The sequence below is a fragment of the Cydia fagiglandana genome, chromosome Z, assembly GCF_963556715.1.
Source record: "Cydia fagiglandana chromosome Z, ilCydFagi1.1, whole genome shotgun sequence".
Lineage (NCBI taxonomy): Eukaryota > Metazoa > Arthropoda > Insecta > Lepidoptera > Tortricidae > Cydia > Cydia fagiglandana.
The window spans coordinates 38,406,211-38,420,861 of NC_085959.1; the positions used below are offsets into that span (position 1 = coordinate 38,406,211).

The following is a 14,651-nucleotide window of genomic DNA, read 5'->3' on the forward strand; positions in this document are numbered from 1 at the left end:
TTCATGGATTAAATATAATTTAAAGCGGCAAATATAATATAATATAAAGCAAGTAGTATTACTTGCTTTATATTTTATTAAACTATCTATTTTGGTAGTGTATGAAACAGCATCCATAATTAGAACAATTAAAAAAAAATTAATTGTCAAAATCATCGATGTGTTGAATAGTTTGTGTAGTCACCTTGATGGTGGGCAGTTTGATGGTGGCCATGGGCACCTCGGGGTTGTTGCAGACCAGGCAGGGCTCGGACTCCAGGTAGTAGCCGTCGAGCTCCACGTACGCGCCGAGGGCGGCGTACAGGGACGCGTTGCCGTGCATCGACAGGAGCTGGTTCTGGCTTCGGAGCAGCTCTACCGCGCTGCCCACGTATTTCTGCGAACATACATTTACTAGTAATAAGTTTTTGGCAAAAATTTCATTTTTGGTACGAGCTTTTATCGCTGACTGTACTTTTCTTTCCACAGGCAACTAATGCTCATCGAGACAATTCTAAAAACCCCAAACGCAATTAGGTTTCGTTGTTTTATCACATAGTTCCTATGGCCAGCTCCGGTCTCCATCATCAGATCAGCTCGATGACACCATAATATTGCATTGTCACCCGACTTACGTATATACATACATACATACAAAATTTCAGCTCAATCGGAAACCGGGAAGTGGATCAAATTTAACTTGCAAAATTTGATTACACACAGACAACGGTCAGGTGAAACTAAATAAAAGCTTGTAAAATACATATAGTAGACATCGTAGCTTAGTATAGTATTCCATCTGTCCAATATCATGGTCCAATGTGCATTTGCGTCTCAAATTTTTTCTTAGTGGGAGAATGAGACGCCTTGACAAAGATATTGGACTGGTGGAATACCACTTTTATTTTAACATGCGCGGCGAGAACCTATACACTCTTTGAAGAACCCTACACTGTACTGAAGAAGAAAGTTCTCGGAAGGAATGTCTGAAAAGAGCACGACGTTCTAGGGTGGGATGTTGAACGCCTTGTTGCTGCATATAAGCTGTATCGAGTCCAGTAATTAGATAACTAAACAACAGTGTAAAAAAAACAGACGCCTTTGATGTTTGCGTAAATGCCAACAGCGCATAAGAACACAGTAGGGTTGTCACAGACTTTTACACAACTGCCCAAAATTACAAACATTTCAAATAAGGCACACTAGCACTGTAAGTAATACCGGGCTGCTAACAATGGCGATATATGCAGCTTAGGTGCGCGCGACCCAGCCTTCGCCCCTATCACCCCGCACGATTGCCCTGTCTAAACGGCTTCGTCGATTGACTGTAGTATTTTATACACACTGTGACTGAAAAGTTTCTTATAGTCATAGTCAAAACCTGACAATATGTAGACCTTATGTCAAAGAGATAAAGTCTACCGACGGTCAGTTGAGGGCGTTTCTGTTAACACTAACCTCGGTGTCGATATCCGTGGTCTTGAGCGTGAAATACCCCAAGAGGTCAACGAACTGAGCCGCCTTGCGCCCGTATTGGGGTAGTGTTGGCCAAATGCCCCACAGAAGGGACACTAGCGACGCCTGCTCGGCTGAAGGCGAGTTGCTGTAGATGTAAAATGATACATATAAAGTAGACACTTAAAAGCTTCCACACTCTAGTCGGTGCAGACTTAGGGCCCGATTAGGATTTTGAAATAGACACATATTAGATATCTTTTAGACATCACCAAGATACTATAACGATATGTTTAAGATCTAACCTGTCAAATTTGACATTTGCGCGATTCTGGAGATACTCTTGAACGATTTCCACAGGATATGACCATACGTCGGACTCCAGCGGGCATTTTCGTGGCATGTCAGAATGATAGGTAAGGTTCGCGAATCAATCTATTCACTTTCGAGTATTTGTACTTAGTATTTGGTACCTAGTATTTATAATGTGAAATTCCAAATATCATAGCAACTAACTGCGTTATTTATAAACATACCCCGGCCGGCGAGAGCAAAAATGCGTTGACAGCTTAATAGTGCGAGGACACACACTTTGGTCGATGTCGATAAAAACAACACGATGTACTGGACCACCGTTATGATATGCAGAAGTATTAATTATTGTTGTAAACAAAATTAAAACCAAGTGTTTGTATTTATTCAGTATTTTATGTAATTTTCGTAATATACAATTAGCATTTTTTCTAAATTTTCTGATTTTAAACTCCTTCGCCTTGCCGATAAAATCCATTTCATCCAACTAAAGGACCGTTCTAAATCTACTGTAGTAATCGGAGCAAAACGAAATAATTCATAGTGATTATGAATTTGTTCTGTATTAGGTAGTTCCACTTCTCTGCCAGATATCAATTTATTTAAATTGTTTAAAGTTAAAATGCCAACGTTCTTCTTCAACACATTCTGATACTTATTGTGAATAGCTTTATAATAATGATAATTTTATGTTGATAGAAAATTGTTTTAGGGTTATTCTTAGAAACGCGTGGAGGTATCAAGTTGAAATAAATAACAAATACTCAGCTCAGTTTAAAAAAAAATTGTGCTTAATTAAAAGTCGACTATTCTATCGACATCCATATGTCGATAGAATAGTCGATATTTAATTAAGCACTAGGAGCAAACGCATTTTTGCTCTCGCCGGCCGGGGTATGTTTATAAACGTACTTGGACAACACATAAGTCAAAATCGCGAAAAAGTTCGTTTGGCGTTATCCGTCACTCAGACAATTGCAGCTGTGAGAAAGGAACAAAACAAATGAGTTAACTGGGTATGTCAAATTCTATGAACACGGCTCTAAGGCTATACGTTAGTTAGGTATTTATTTTTTTATATCCTTTAAATTTTAAATAAAAATAAGATTGAATAGTCTGATAATGATAACGGGTAACTAATTTAATTAACTATGTTAAAAATACTAGGTACATTATAATACTCGTAAGTTAAGATTTTTTTGTAAACCTTACCTTGCCCTCAAACTGCCCCCTATAGTCCGACGTTTGGATATGACTTAGAGATCCAATTCACATCTAATAGATATCTTACTCTATCTAACGTAAAAGTGTCACTGATTGCCCGAATCGCGCTGCAAAAGAGAACTAGTTGATATCTAAACTATAACGTATCTATAATGGATCTAGTACGTGTCGTCTCCTGTGAATATCTTGAAGATCGAATACGGCAGTTACACATTTTTGTATCACTCACTTGTATATAGCTAGTAGCAGAGCGTGCGCCTGCCAGCGGACGGCCGTCGAGTTCGTCTCCAGCAGGAAGGCCTTCACGAACATCTTAAGTTCCTCTTGAGACACCTGTGTTATGGAAGTCAAGTTATTATTTAAGTCAAAAGGGACAACTTGTCCAGTAAAGTGAAAGCCATTAAAACGTGTCATATTCGCGGGCTTCGAAGAGTAACATATCGCAGCCGGCCTAGCCAAGGTTACAATCGCTTCGACAATGTAAAGCATTATGTCTCTCTATCACTCTTCCATATTAGCGGCACAGTGACAGGTGCGTTTCTATCACTACGGAGTGTAAGCGATTGGCTCGTTGGCTACGCGGCCAGGTGAATATGTAACCTGTTTGAGTATCTGCTGCACGAGGACCGGCACCCGGTGCTCCTGGAACTTGGAGCCGTCGGAGACGAACGCGTCGCTGTCCGCGCTGCGCTCGCGCTCCTGCCACTCGGAGGTGGACGCTGACGCTGATGGGGTCTGAAAATATATTTCAGTGTTAATCCGCACCAACATATCTATTCTCAAACAATTAAAAATAGAAAAGACCCAACGTCTATCCACAACTTGCTGACAACGAATATTGCGGTATTTTGGCCATGTTGCACGCAGGGATACCAGCAATTTGGAACGCCTTATCGTGACCGGTAAAATAGAGGGAAAAGGCCTAGGGGTAGAAGTCCCAAACGATGGTCGGACCAACTAGCGGAGGAACTAAAAATACCTATCAGCGACGCACTCCACCAAGCTACAGAACGGGGCCGATGGAGACAACTAGTTGACGGAATCAAACGGAGTCACGATCCTTAGCAATGAGGGACCGATTGAAGAGAGATGTGTAATCTGAACTCTGGCTGTTCAGGTGTTGACAGTATCTGGCTCACCTTCTCCGGCTTGGTGTCGGTGAGCGCGGCCTGCAGCAGCTGCAGCACGGTGGGCGCGACGTGCGGGTGCACGCGCCGCGCGCACCGCACCAGCCACGCGAGCGCCTCCCTGCGCTCCGTGGCGCACGTGTGCTGCCAGTTGCCGGTGCGGGCGCTCACGATCTCCGCGCAAGCCTGCAACACATCAATATTATTAGGACATTTTTTTTTACACAAATTTAACTAAGCCACGGTAAGCTCAAGAAGGCTTGTGTTGTGGGTACTCAGACAACGATATATAATAATATATAAATACTTAAATACATAGAAAACAATCATGACTCAGGAGCAAATATCTGTATCATCATACAAATAAATGCCCTTACCAGGATTCGATCCCGGGACCATCGGCTTCATAGGCAGGGTCACTACCCACTAGGATAGACCGGTCGTCGAATATTACGAAATATTAGTGTGTGAACCAGGCGTGGCTCACTCCGCGATTTCGTCGCTTTGCTACAGGTAGCTAAAAGTCCATCCGCTCGACCCCAATTTTGGGGTTTGTCAAAAGCCGCGCGTGGCGCTGTCGCCACCTAGTGGCCATATCTGTGCTGATCGTGACAGACGCGTTTTGTTAGAGAGTGAGTCTTCTGTACCTAGTACTATTATTTATTCTGTGGTGTGAACTGAGTGGGGCATCCATGTTAAAACGTATGAGAGCGGCCTCGGTACGCGCTTAAATCGCTTGAAAGCGCCACGCTACACACCCTAAGTGTAAGGCCGGAGCGTTCGGCGGGGCGTGCAGCGTGGCGTGGGGCTCGCAAGTGGTTTGAGCAGCGTGCACTAAGGGCGCTCCTATACGTTTTCATTTGTTTAATATGTACGCCGCACGCCCCGGCCCGCTGCACGCTCAACTCGAGTGTCCACTCAGGCCTTACACTAACAAACGCACCACTGGACGCTCTGCACTGAAGTCGTACACTTATTCCCTGTTAGAAGAGGGCGAGTTAAGCGAGGTCGTTTAGTAACTCAAGGCCGCCAGCTCCTATTTCGGCCATGGTACGAATGATTATCTCAAAAAAGTCTTAAGAAAATAAAGAATAGAAAATAAGAATAAAGAATAAGTTACCTTCAAATGGTCCATTAGTTGCACTAGCCTGTCGTAAGCGGGATCGGTCTGTAGCAGCGCTTTGGCGGCGTTCAGATGAGTGTCGAGCGCGTGAACGTCGCGCGTGTGGCGGTAGCGGTCGCGAGTACCGCACAGCAAGAGGAGCAGCTTGCGGACTTGTTTCCTACGAATAAATGTATGATTAATATACCCATACAGTACCATCGCCCACACTGTCAACTGTCCATCGGTGGACCTTATTACAAGGTCCACCGACGTACAGTTAGGAGTTTGTAGGTACCTGAGCGGGGTCTGCTGGTTCATCATGTACTCGCAGAGCAGCGTGCGCCAGCGCGAGTCGAAGTGCACGGGCTCGCAGTGCTTGTGGATCTGGCACGGCAGCCGGAGCGCCATCTCCATCAGCAGTTGCGGGTAGTTGTCGAACACGTCTAGCGCGTGACCTGTTGAACCATTTTATCATTATAGACCCTGTGCATGAACGATAGGGGGCAGCATAGGAGCCGTCAGATTATTGGCGCGAGGCATAAATGTGTCGTTTAAATATGCTTCCGATGTACACACAAGATGGCAGAACCTACTATGCACAAGGAAACGTACCGACGAGAAAGGTAGATGGTAGCACATGCTTTGGCAATGTGGTGCAGATATGTTTCCGATTCAGACCACAAGCTAGACGCTCTACTAGCGTAACCCGTAGCACTTAGTGGCAATGAATGTGTTAAAGTCGTTCGCAATGGCGTCGTCACACTTAGGTCTAGATAATAGAAGTCTGTAAAAAACACTCACTCTTAACATATTCCTTGACGAAGAACGGCTGCATGTCAGGCAGCGGGTGCGGCGCTTGCGGCTTCAGCAGCTGCGCTGTAGGCGTCGTTGTGCCCGCGTCTATCAAACAAATGGTTAGTTAAAGCTAACACGGAAACACCAATAATGGTCCAAACTTGGTGGGTCCTCTGAGCGTTCGTTCCTTTTATTTTTTGCCTTTTTTATATATTGTGACCTCTTTTGCCACTTTTGTGTTATTTCTAGTCAGGATCGCTAGCCCTTTTCATCTTTATAGGAGAAAAAAAGTGTCCTAAAATTTCCATACATTTCTCAAACTTTCCTTTTTGTTACCGCCATACAAAGTATATGGGGAAATGGTAACGCAATAGGAAAAAACTATGGGACATTTTTTTTATCCCATTAGAATCGAAGGAGCTCGTGATTCTGCGTAGAAATAACACAAAAGTGGCAAAAAAGTTCACAATATATAAAAATGTACAAAAAATTAAAGAAAGCTCCTCTAACGGGGCGTGCGGCGCGGTAACCACATGCAAACGTATGCGAGCAGCGTCGGTGCACGCTGCTCAGAGGGCCTACCGCAAACCACGTTCGAGGTGTTGCCTCTCTGTCGCACTTGTAAATTCGTACGTAAGTGTGACAGGGAGGCAACACGTCGATCCCTTAGATAATTGCCACTATGCAACATACCCCGCCGCTAAACGCTCGTCACTAAGAAATTACAATACGTCCATAGATGCGAAGCCACGGTGTTTTCTGTATGGTATTAACAAGACCCACGATTCAACCATATATTGCGCTTATAATAATGTAGTACTCTTTACAAAGGTCACGTCGATGACGCAAGCCATAAAATCAATAGTCGGATATAAACATCAGACCCGGTTTTTTGGATCATCCATTAACAGAAAAATCCGCGTATACCTTGCATTCGTGGACAGTAGGACTGATTCACCTAAATCTACATATATTTTTAATATAAAGTCGCATGACGATGTGTTAAGCAAATAAACGACACCATAAGCGGATGCGGCGTCTGAATCTCGGGCGGTTATATTTACGCCGCTGTCTAATAAATCGAACGAATATAACTCGGACAATGTGATGTAGAAAAGATAAACTAGAAGGTGAAATTGTACACAAATTCTCCCGAATCAACATCAAAACTAGTGATGTTTTGGACAATGTTTTGTTAGTTCGTAAATTAGTGTTGACTAAGATTTAAGCCCCAAAACCCAACCCAAAAATCTACACTGTATTCAAGAGAATCTGTAGAAATTGATGGCAGGTCCAACTTATCTTAGGACGTCTAAGGGGGCCCACTGATTAACTGTCCGCCGGACGGTATCGGCCTGTCAGTTGTTCGGAACTGTCGAAATTTTGTTCTACCTGATAGGCCGATACCGTACGGCGTACTGCTAATCAGTGGGCCCCTTAACTTGAATAAAATCCCCTAATAACGATATCGGAAGAATTCATGTAAAATAACATAATAAAGAAAGAAGGGAATCCTCGATCTAATAATGACACATTATTGTGCAAACTGTGTGAACGCTCGGACGAGGCGTGCGGCGCGTCGATGTTAAACAAATAAAATTAAACTTATGCGGAACAGCCTCGCCTACCACGAACCATGTTCGACGTGTTGCCTCTGTGTCGCACTTGTAAACTAACTTGTAAACTCTTACGTAAATGTGACAGGGAGGCAACACGTCCAACGTGTTTCGCGGTAGGCCGGAAGCTCGGAGCGCGCATTGGTGACTCTCGGATCAATGGACGCTGCTTGACGCTTGTCAGCACGCTGCACGCTCCGCTTGACGCTCACTGAAGTACACACACAACACAAGGCACACGACTAATTCTGAATTCGAACTGTGATCACCTAAAGCCTGACCGGCCAGTTGGGCGAGTCCCGGAAAATGTAGGCGTTGTAAATCCCCGTTCAGTGAGGCCTGGCGATCTGCTGATCAATCAAGCGAGCGTTACACGTATAGTACGGGACGCATGCGGGTTACGGCGCATTTTCATTGGGTAACATAAACCTTATTCCAACTAAATACGGTCTACCAATTGCTTATTAGATGTTTTGCTGTTAGCACCTCCCACTCATAGCATAGTTCAGTATTTATGAACAGCAGTATTTATCATCTCTACTTTCGAAGGTTAGACGATATTTTACTTGATTGCAAGTAGCACCCACACAGTTGCACTGTACAACATTTCGTAATATAAGAGACGATATACTAAGTATGCCCAGAGGATATAGAAGAGTATATTTATTTTTTGTGTACATTAATAATTTAAACTAAGTAAGATAGTAAATGGAAAGGCATCTGCAAAAAAATAACTAGTAGTACTTTTTGCAAACCAAGATATAATATGAAGTTAGTGTTTTTCGAGACACAAGAGCGGCCAATGTTTGATCAATGAAAATGCGCCGTATGGGGCCTTTGGGGGCAGGAAGAGGCGTTCTACGGATTATCTCATAGTACTTATCTCTCAGCGTTAAGTGGCGTAACAAAAACAAAGTATTAGTACGTGTCCGTCGGCTGTGTATATCAACTCGTGCATTATCACGCTGCTGTGATCGGTCAATTCGGTTTCAAGCTACATTCTTAAGGATGGAATTCCACCGGTCCAATATTTTTGTCCAATGTGTATTTTGTCTCACATTCTGCTTAATGAGAGCAATGACATTGGACAGATGGAATACCACCGTAAGTCCTAGTTACAAACCTGCAAAGCTACTTGTGTACCAAATATTTAGTTGGAAAATTAAAACATGTAAACAGATTCTGAGCGTGTTGTGCAATAGTTAAAAGAATAGTAGAAATAGTGAAGCTTAAAAGAGTAAGTAAGACAATAAGTGACTTTACGATTATTCATTTTCGCATTATTATTTACGATGTAAATAATACTACTCCTAAGTTAAAATACTTAGTCTATCTCTGTTTAGACGCGACTTGGGTGGCGTAATAGCGGGATTCAAAGTCCGCTTTGCCTTTCAACGTCACTTCACTATCTCCGCTAAATAGCGTATCAGTTCCCGTTAAATAGTGAATTGTACGACCAATCCTTGTCCCTAATTCATAATTAAACCGTTATCGAAGTTTAAATTTCGAAAACTCACAATTTGTGAGCCTTATTCCAAGGACATAAGACTCATCCATGGTGAGTTAAGAGTCTTGTTATTAATACTTACTGACAGTCTTATCGTTCCGGGGCGTCTAGCCACTACAACGACAACTTGCGCTACGACACCGGAACGCTTTGTGTATCATTATCATTCTTCCATATTCGTGCGACAGTGACAATTGCGTTTCGTTCGCTACGGTGCGTAAACGATTGCCATGTTGGTTATGCACCCAGTACGGCAGTTTTGCATCCAGCAACCTATAGCAATGCAAGGGTGCTCCGGCCCAAATCCCAATGTTACAAGTTCAAGGTCGTTTTTTCGCTAGACTTTGGGTTAAATCTATGCACTTACTGGCAGTCTTGTCCTTCCAGTACGGTAACAAGGCAGCTAGCACCCTGTAGCAGTGCAGGGGCGCTCCGGCCCGGATGAGCGCGGCGGCGGCGAGGCGGGACACGTGGGCGGCGCAGGCGGCGCCGGAGCCCTCGCGCGCCGTCGTACTGCCCGAGGAGGTCGACTTCCAGCGGGCCATCAGCACACCTGTGAACATAGGACTCTTATAATACTATGATGGGACTATGACACTAAGGCCCACTTGGACCATCCCACTAACCCGGGGTTAAGCGGTTAAATCGTTAACCTATTATCAAATAGTACTGGTAACCATGGTAACTCCAGGTTTAATCGGTTAACCCCGGGTTAGTGGAATGGTGCAAGTGGGCCTAAACAAACATCTATATAATATGGATAAAACAGATAACCCCATATACAGAGCGTGCATGGAAGAAGAGAAAACAACAATATATATTCTCCTAGACTATACAGGTAGAAGTATACAGAAGCGTGTACTAAAGGACGCAGTTAGCAACCTGAAAATTTTGTTAGATTTCGTTGAGCAGTACGGATATGATGGTCGTATTTGTCTACGTGACAGCGTGATAAAACGGTGTCCGTCCCTTTCTATCCCGCAGAGTTAAAAAGTGACAGTTGTGTTATCACGTGGATAAATGTGGATAAAGCGATCCATAATTACTGGGGTGGTTAGAGTAGCTCTATCTCGATTTTCCTTCATAATAGGCACAATAGCTGTTGATTTGCAGAAAATGGTTTGCAAAACGAACTATCTATGGGAATATCTAGTGCGCAGACTTCTGGTCGTAGTGTCGTATTCCGGGGCCAACTGCCGAATCAGAATCAACAGCAGGCAGTTCTACGGAGTCACGCCGTTTTGTCCCGTAGATAGTGTATTTAGTTTTTGAGGCTGTACCAGTTGCAGTCAAAGGCGGTTATATCTCAAGAGCGGCGGCATGAGCAGTGAGCATTTATATTCAGGTCGTGTCTCAGTAACATGCCAACAACAGCGCCGAGTGCCACCAGCAAGCCTATTATGGATCGCTTTATCCACATTTATCCACGCGATAAAACAACTGACACTTTTTAACTCTGCGGGAAAGAAAGGGACCGACAACGTTTTATCACGCTGTCAAGTAGACAAATACGACCATCATATCCGTACTGGTGACGTAAATAAGAAACTTGATAACACTCACTGAGCAGCCGCATCACGACCAGCTGCAGCTCGCGCCGGTTGGTCCGCTCGTGGACGGGGGGCGTCATGGCGGGCGCGTCCTCGTCCGCGCCCATGTCCAGCTCGGAGACCAGCAGCTCCAGGAGGCGCTCGAGGACCGCGCGGTCCGCCTCCACGGTGGAATCCAGGTCGCCGGCCAGCATTAAGACCACCTAAGGAATATGAGATATATTGTTATTGTGAAGAAGACGCAAGGCAGATAAGGCCCAAACTATAACCTGTATCTTTAGGTAGTTCAATAAAAGTAAACAATTTGTATATTTTCGAGTAGTTATAACATTTGTTGGTTAACCGACCAATTACAAAACCGCCTGGATCAGTCACTGAACGACCTGACTTTATTTAATCGTGTAATGTTTTCGTCTACCCTCAACTGGGTTTTTGAGGGTAGATTTTGTTTACTTTTATTTAAATACAGGGTTTGGACTACGATACTACTCACTTGTAACTCGCTAGTCTGCAATGCGAACGTTTTTTGATAAATTGATCGATAAATCTTGAGTTTATTTTTAATCTGGACGTCATGGACTCGAAATGGCTGGAGTATACCTAATAAGCTTATCTTCTTAAACTATGATTTGTACGTAAAAGAGAACACGCCTGAGACTTTATTGAAATATTTTAAAACCTCTTTCTATGGAGAGGACTAGAGTAACAGAAGGTTCAAGGCCGCAGGTATCCTCGTGTCATGTCCTCACCTGCACGAACGGTATGGCGCGCACGCCGGGCAGCGTGCGCAGGGTCGGCAGCGCGTCCAGCGCGGCGGAGAGCAGAGACAGCCGCAGCGCGTGCAGCTTGCGCGTCTCGGTCTCAAGCTCGGCTGTGCGCGATGTAGACGCGCCCGGTTGAGACAGGGAGGTTGACGCGCCGGCTACGCAGAAGATTAGTAAATGTCTAAATGGGGCTATAGAATAATAAGATAGCTAGCCAATGTTTCCGCAAATTAGACAACTAAAACAGATAAATTTGTTGTCACTTCCATTGTAATTGATGGTGGGTTCCTTCTACTTATGTTTGGCAATCCAAAAAATGATTTATCTCCCAAGACTCCCAACATTTATGCACACTTCATGGGATTGCGTAAAGTCAGATAAATTTAGGACCTAATGAAGGTATGAAAAAGATCAAATTTTTGATTGGCCTATACATGTGCCGGGCTAAATGATTGGTTTTTACACGAAGACGTTTGCCAGTGACAATGTGGTTCTATGTGACTACCAAACTATGTGACATACGTGCATCCATAAAACAACTAGAGAGACAATGACTATAGTTCGTTTTTTGTTTATACATATTTTAATGTTTAGTAAGTTTTATATACAGGGCGTCCCACGGCTATGCCACATGGAGGGAAAGTACCCTAAATATTGTAGATGGAACATTTTACTGAAAGAAGACATTATTTTAATTTAAAAAACAATTTAAACTGCATTCATAGATTTTTAAATAATTACATGGTTGAACCGGGAATCGAACCCGCCGCACGAGAAAAAAAATCACCCTGTAGCTTTATCATACCGATCGAAAGGCTTGATCATAAGGATTATTTTTTGCTAAATAACATGGTGTCGGAAATAAAAGGAAGCCCATGAATTTTAACATTTTTAATTCAAAATTAATCATAATTTATCAAATGCTCAAAATGTAGTCTCATTCTGTTGAATACAAAGCCGCACTCTTTTGATTATTTCGCTAAATTTCACATCAAATGTTAAAATTCATGGTCTTCCTTTTGTTTCTGACACTATGTTCTTTAGCAAAAAATAATCCTTATGATCAAGCCTTTCGATCGGTATGATAAAGCTACAGGGTGATTTTTTTTCTCGTGCGGCGGGTTCGATTCCCGGTTCAACCAAGTAATTATTTAAAAATCTATGAATGCAGTTTAAATTATTTTTTAAATTAAAATAATGTCTTCTTTCAGTAAAATGTTCCATCTACAATATTTAGGGTACTTTCCCTCCATGTGGCATAGCCGTGGGACGCCCTGTATAGCTTGAACAGTGAACAGTGACCACTCAATGAACACTCTTCTAAATCTGTATCTTTTAGCGATGATGCTAGTTACAAAATGTTAAGTACACTGAAATATTACATGATCTAGATGTATTTTAAGGTGCTGCATACATATACTTCTTCAGAGTCGTTGCGTATGCGGTGACCTTTAGGAATAAAAGTGACACTAAAACGAGTTAGAGTGAGTCAAACAATGAGGCATGTTTATTATATGAATGTTTAGCATTAAATGTCGTCACACAGACTAAAGTGCGGACGCTTGAAGAATTTCGTACATTAACCCGCCAGTTCCTATCTCTATCGCACGCGCATAATTGCTGTCCCGCTCGCACTTGCATTGACCGCCACCATAATGGGCGGGGCAGCAATATTATTACGCGGGTGCGATATAGGAGCAGACGCGTCCATGTACGAAATTATTTGTGGTTAGCGTCCTTACTTTAGATACTAATCCGTGTACTACGGCATGTGAAGCGTGACATGGCTAGTGGGACTGTAGTACTAACACCAAACTTAACTGACCTTTATTCAACCTTACCACATTGCAATAAGGTATAAGTTTTATCTGTGATAAGTGGGACCATAGTTTTATACTATCCGCAAACTAAACTGACAACCGCGGTCGTAAAACTTTTCGTTCAACCCAAAAATAATTAAATCACGTTGAACCTAGCATATTCGTAGCAAGAGTGAATGAGATAGTATTATAACCCCAGCTTGGTTTGCGGCTAGTACAAATGCACGGCCTCGGTGGCGAGCGACTGCTAACCTTATTTCAATGCAATAAGGTATAAGATCAGTCAGCTGTGCCAGACAGTACTAGCCTGTTATAGAAGTGGCCACGATGACGTTTGAAGACGCGACCGCGCCCGCTGAAGGCGTGGACACTACGTCCCCTAGAACATTTCAATTATACTTGTACCATTCCCTAATATCCCTACTTAAGAATTAAACTAACTATTATGGCTCAGCGATCCAAAGAGAATCTTGGCCTCCGAAACGAGAGCGTGCCACCTGTCCTGATCCTGCGCAAGTTACAGAGGCGAAGCTGAAGCAGATGCTCCGTCACACTGTCTTCCCAACGATATCTCCTACTTGATTTTTACATAGGAGTGCACTTTTTGTACCTTTGTGAACCGAAAATGTAGTGCTTTAGAATTTTTACAAATATAAATCCCTAGTTTCCATATATTATTCCGTATCACTGTTCGACATGATACGAAATGTCACAAAAGTCACATTCCTTGCCTGTTAGCTGTATAGAGAGCGTGCATGAACTGTACTGTAGACGGCAGAACACAACCTCTATTAATTTTTAGGTTTCCATTTTTAGGTTTAAGCCACTACGCGTGAAGTGTAGGGGGCAGCACCTGCTTAGAAAAGTGAATTGTTTTCGCTTCCGATTCAGGTCACGAGGTGGCAGACCCTCCAACACGCACGGTCTCCAGTGGCGGATTTTCCTAAGGCCCAGTAGGTCCGGGCCTAGAGCGGCAAGATATTAGGGGCGGCAGCAAGGCGGCAGTTTATAGATGGGAGCTGCGAAAGGGGTGGCTAGTAGTTACTACGGGGCCTGGGGCCTAACGCGGCTAACACTGGAAATCCGCCCCTGACGGTCTCTATGCGGCGTAGTACATCAAAGAGCACGGTCTTACCGTAAGCGCTGCTGCGGCCGGACACGCCACCAATGCTGTCGGCGCCGGAGCCGCCGCTCTCGGAGCCCGCGGAGCCGGGCGCTTCGGCGGGTGAAGTGCGGAGCGTGCTGCCGTCGGTGGCTGCGGTGCTGCCTTCGTCGTCAGATCTGTTACAATATCGGTACTATTAGCAGGATTGGCTCACTTCGCGATTTCGTCGCGTCGCTACAAGTACATGCGCACCCACCACCCACACCAATTTTGGTGTCTAGCAGTAGTAGTT

At 43.8% G+C, this 14,651-nt stretch overlaps 1 protein-coding gene across 1 annotated transcript in view; it reads right to left on the reverse strand.

Moving 5' to 3' along the window:
- Nucleotides 1-14,651, reverse strand: part of LOC134678132 (E3 ubiquitin-protein ligase UBR4) — a 105,379-nt gene that overhangs the window by 34,387 nt on the left and 56,341 nt on the right. The window contains exons 54-66 of the mRNA XM_063536582.1: nucleotides 14,390-14,535; nucleotides 13,562-13,633; nucleotides 11,420-11,592; nucleotides 10,684-10,873; nucleotides 9,488-9,673; nucleotides 6,004-6,102; nucleotides 5,498-5,657; nucleotides 5,218-5,380; nucleotides 4,110-4,283; nucleotides 3,571-3,705; nucleotides 3,200-3,303; nucleotides 1,438-1,582; nucleotides 185-376 (exon numbers count right to left, since the gene is read on the reverse strand). Of these exons, the coding sequence (XP_063392652.1) occupies nucleotides 185-376; nucleotides 1,438-1,582; nucleotides 3,200-3,303; nucleotides 3,571-3,705; nucleotides 4,110-4,283; nucleotides 5,218-5,380; nucleotides 5,498-5,657; nucleotides 6,004-6,102; nucleotides 9,488-9,673; nucleotides 10,684-10,873; nucleotides 11,420-11,592; nucleotides 13,562-13,633; nucleotides 14,390-14,535 (1,939 nt within the window). The remainder of the gene's footprint in view (nucleotides 1-184; nucleotides 377-1,437; nucleotides 1,583-3,199; nucleotides 3,304-3,570; nucleotides 3,706-4,109; nucleotides 4,284-5,217; nucleotides 5,381-5,497; nucleotides 5,658-6,003; nucleotides 6,103-9,487; nucleotides 9,674-10,683; nucleotides 10,874-11,419; nucleotides 11,593-13,561; nucleotides 13,634-14,389; nucleotides 14,536-14,651) is intronic.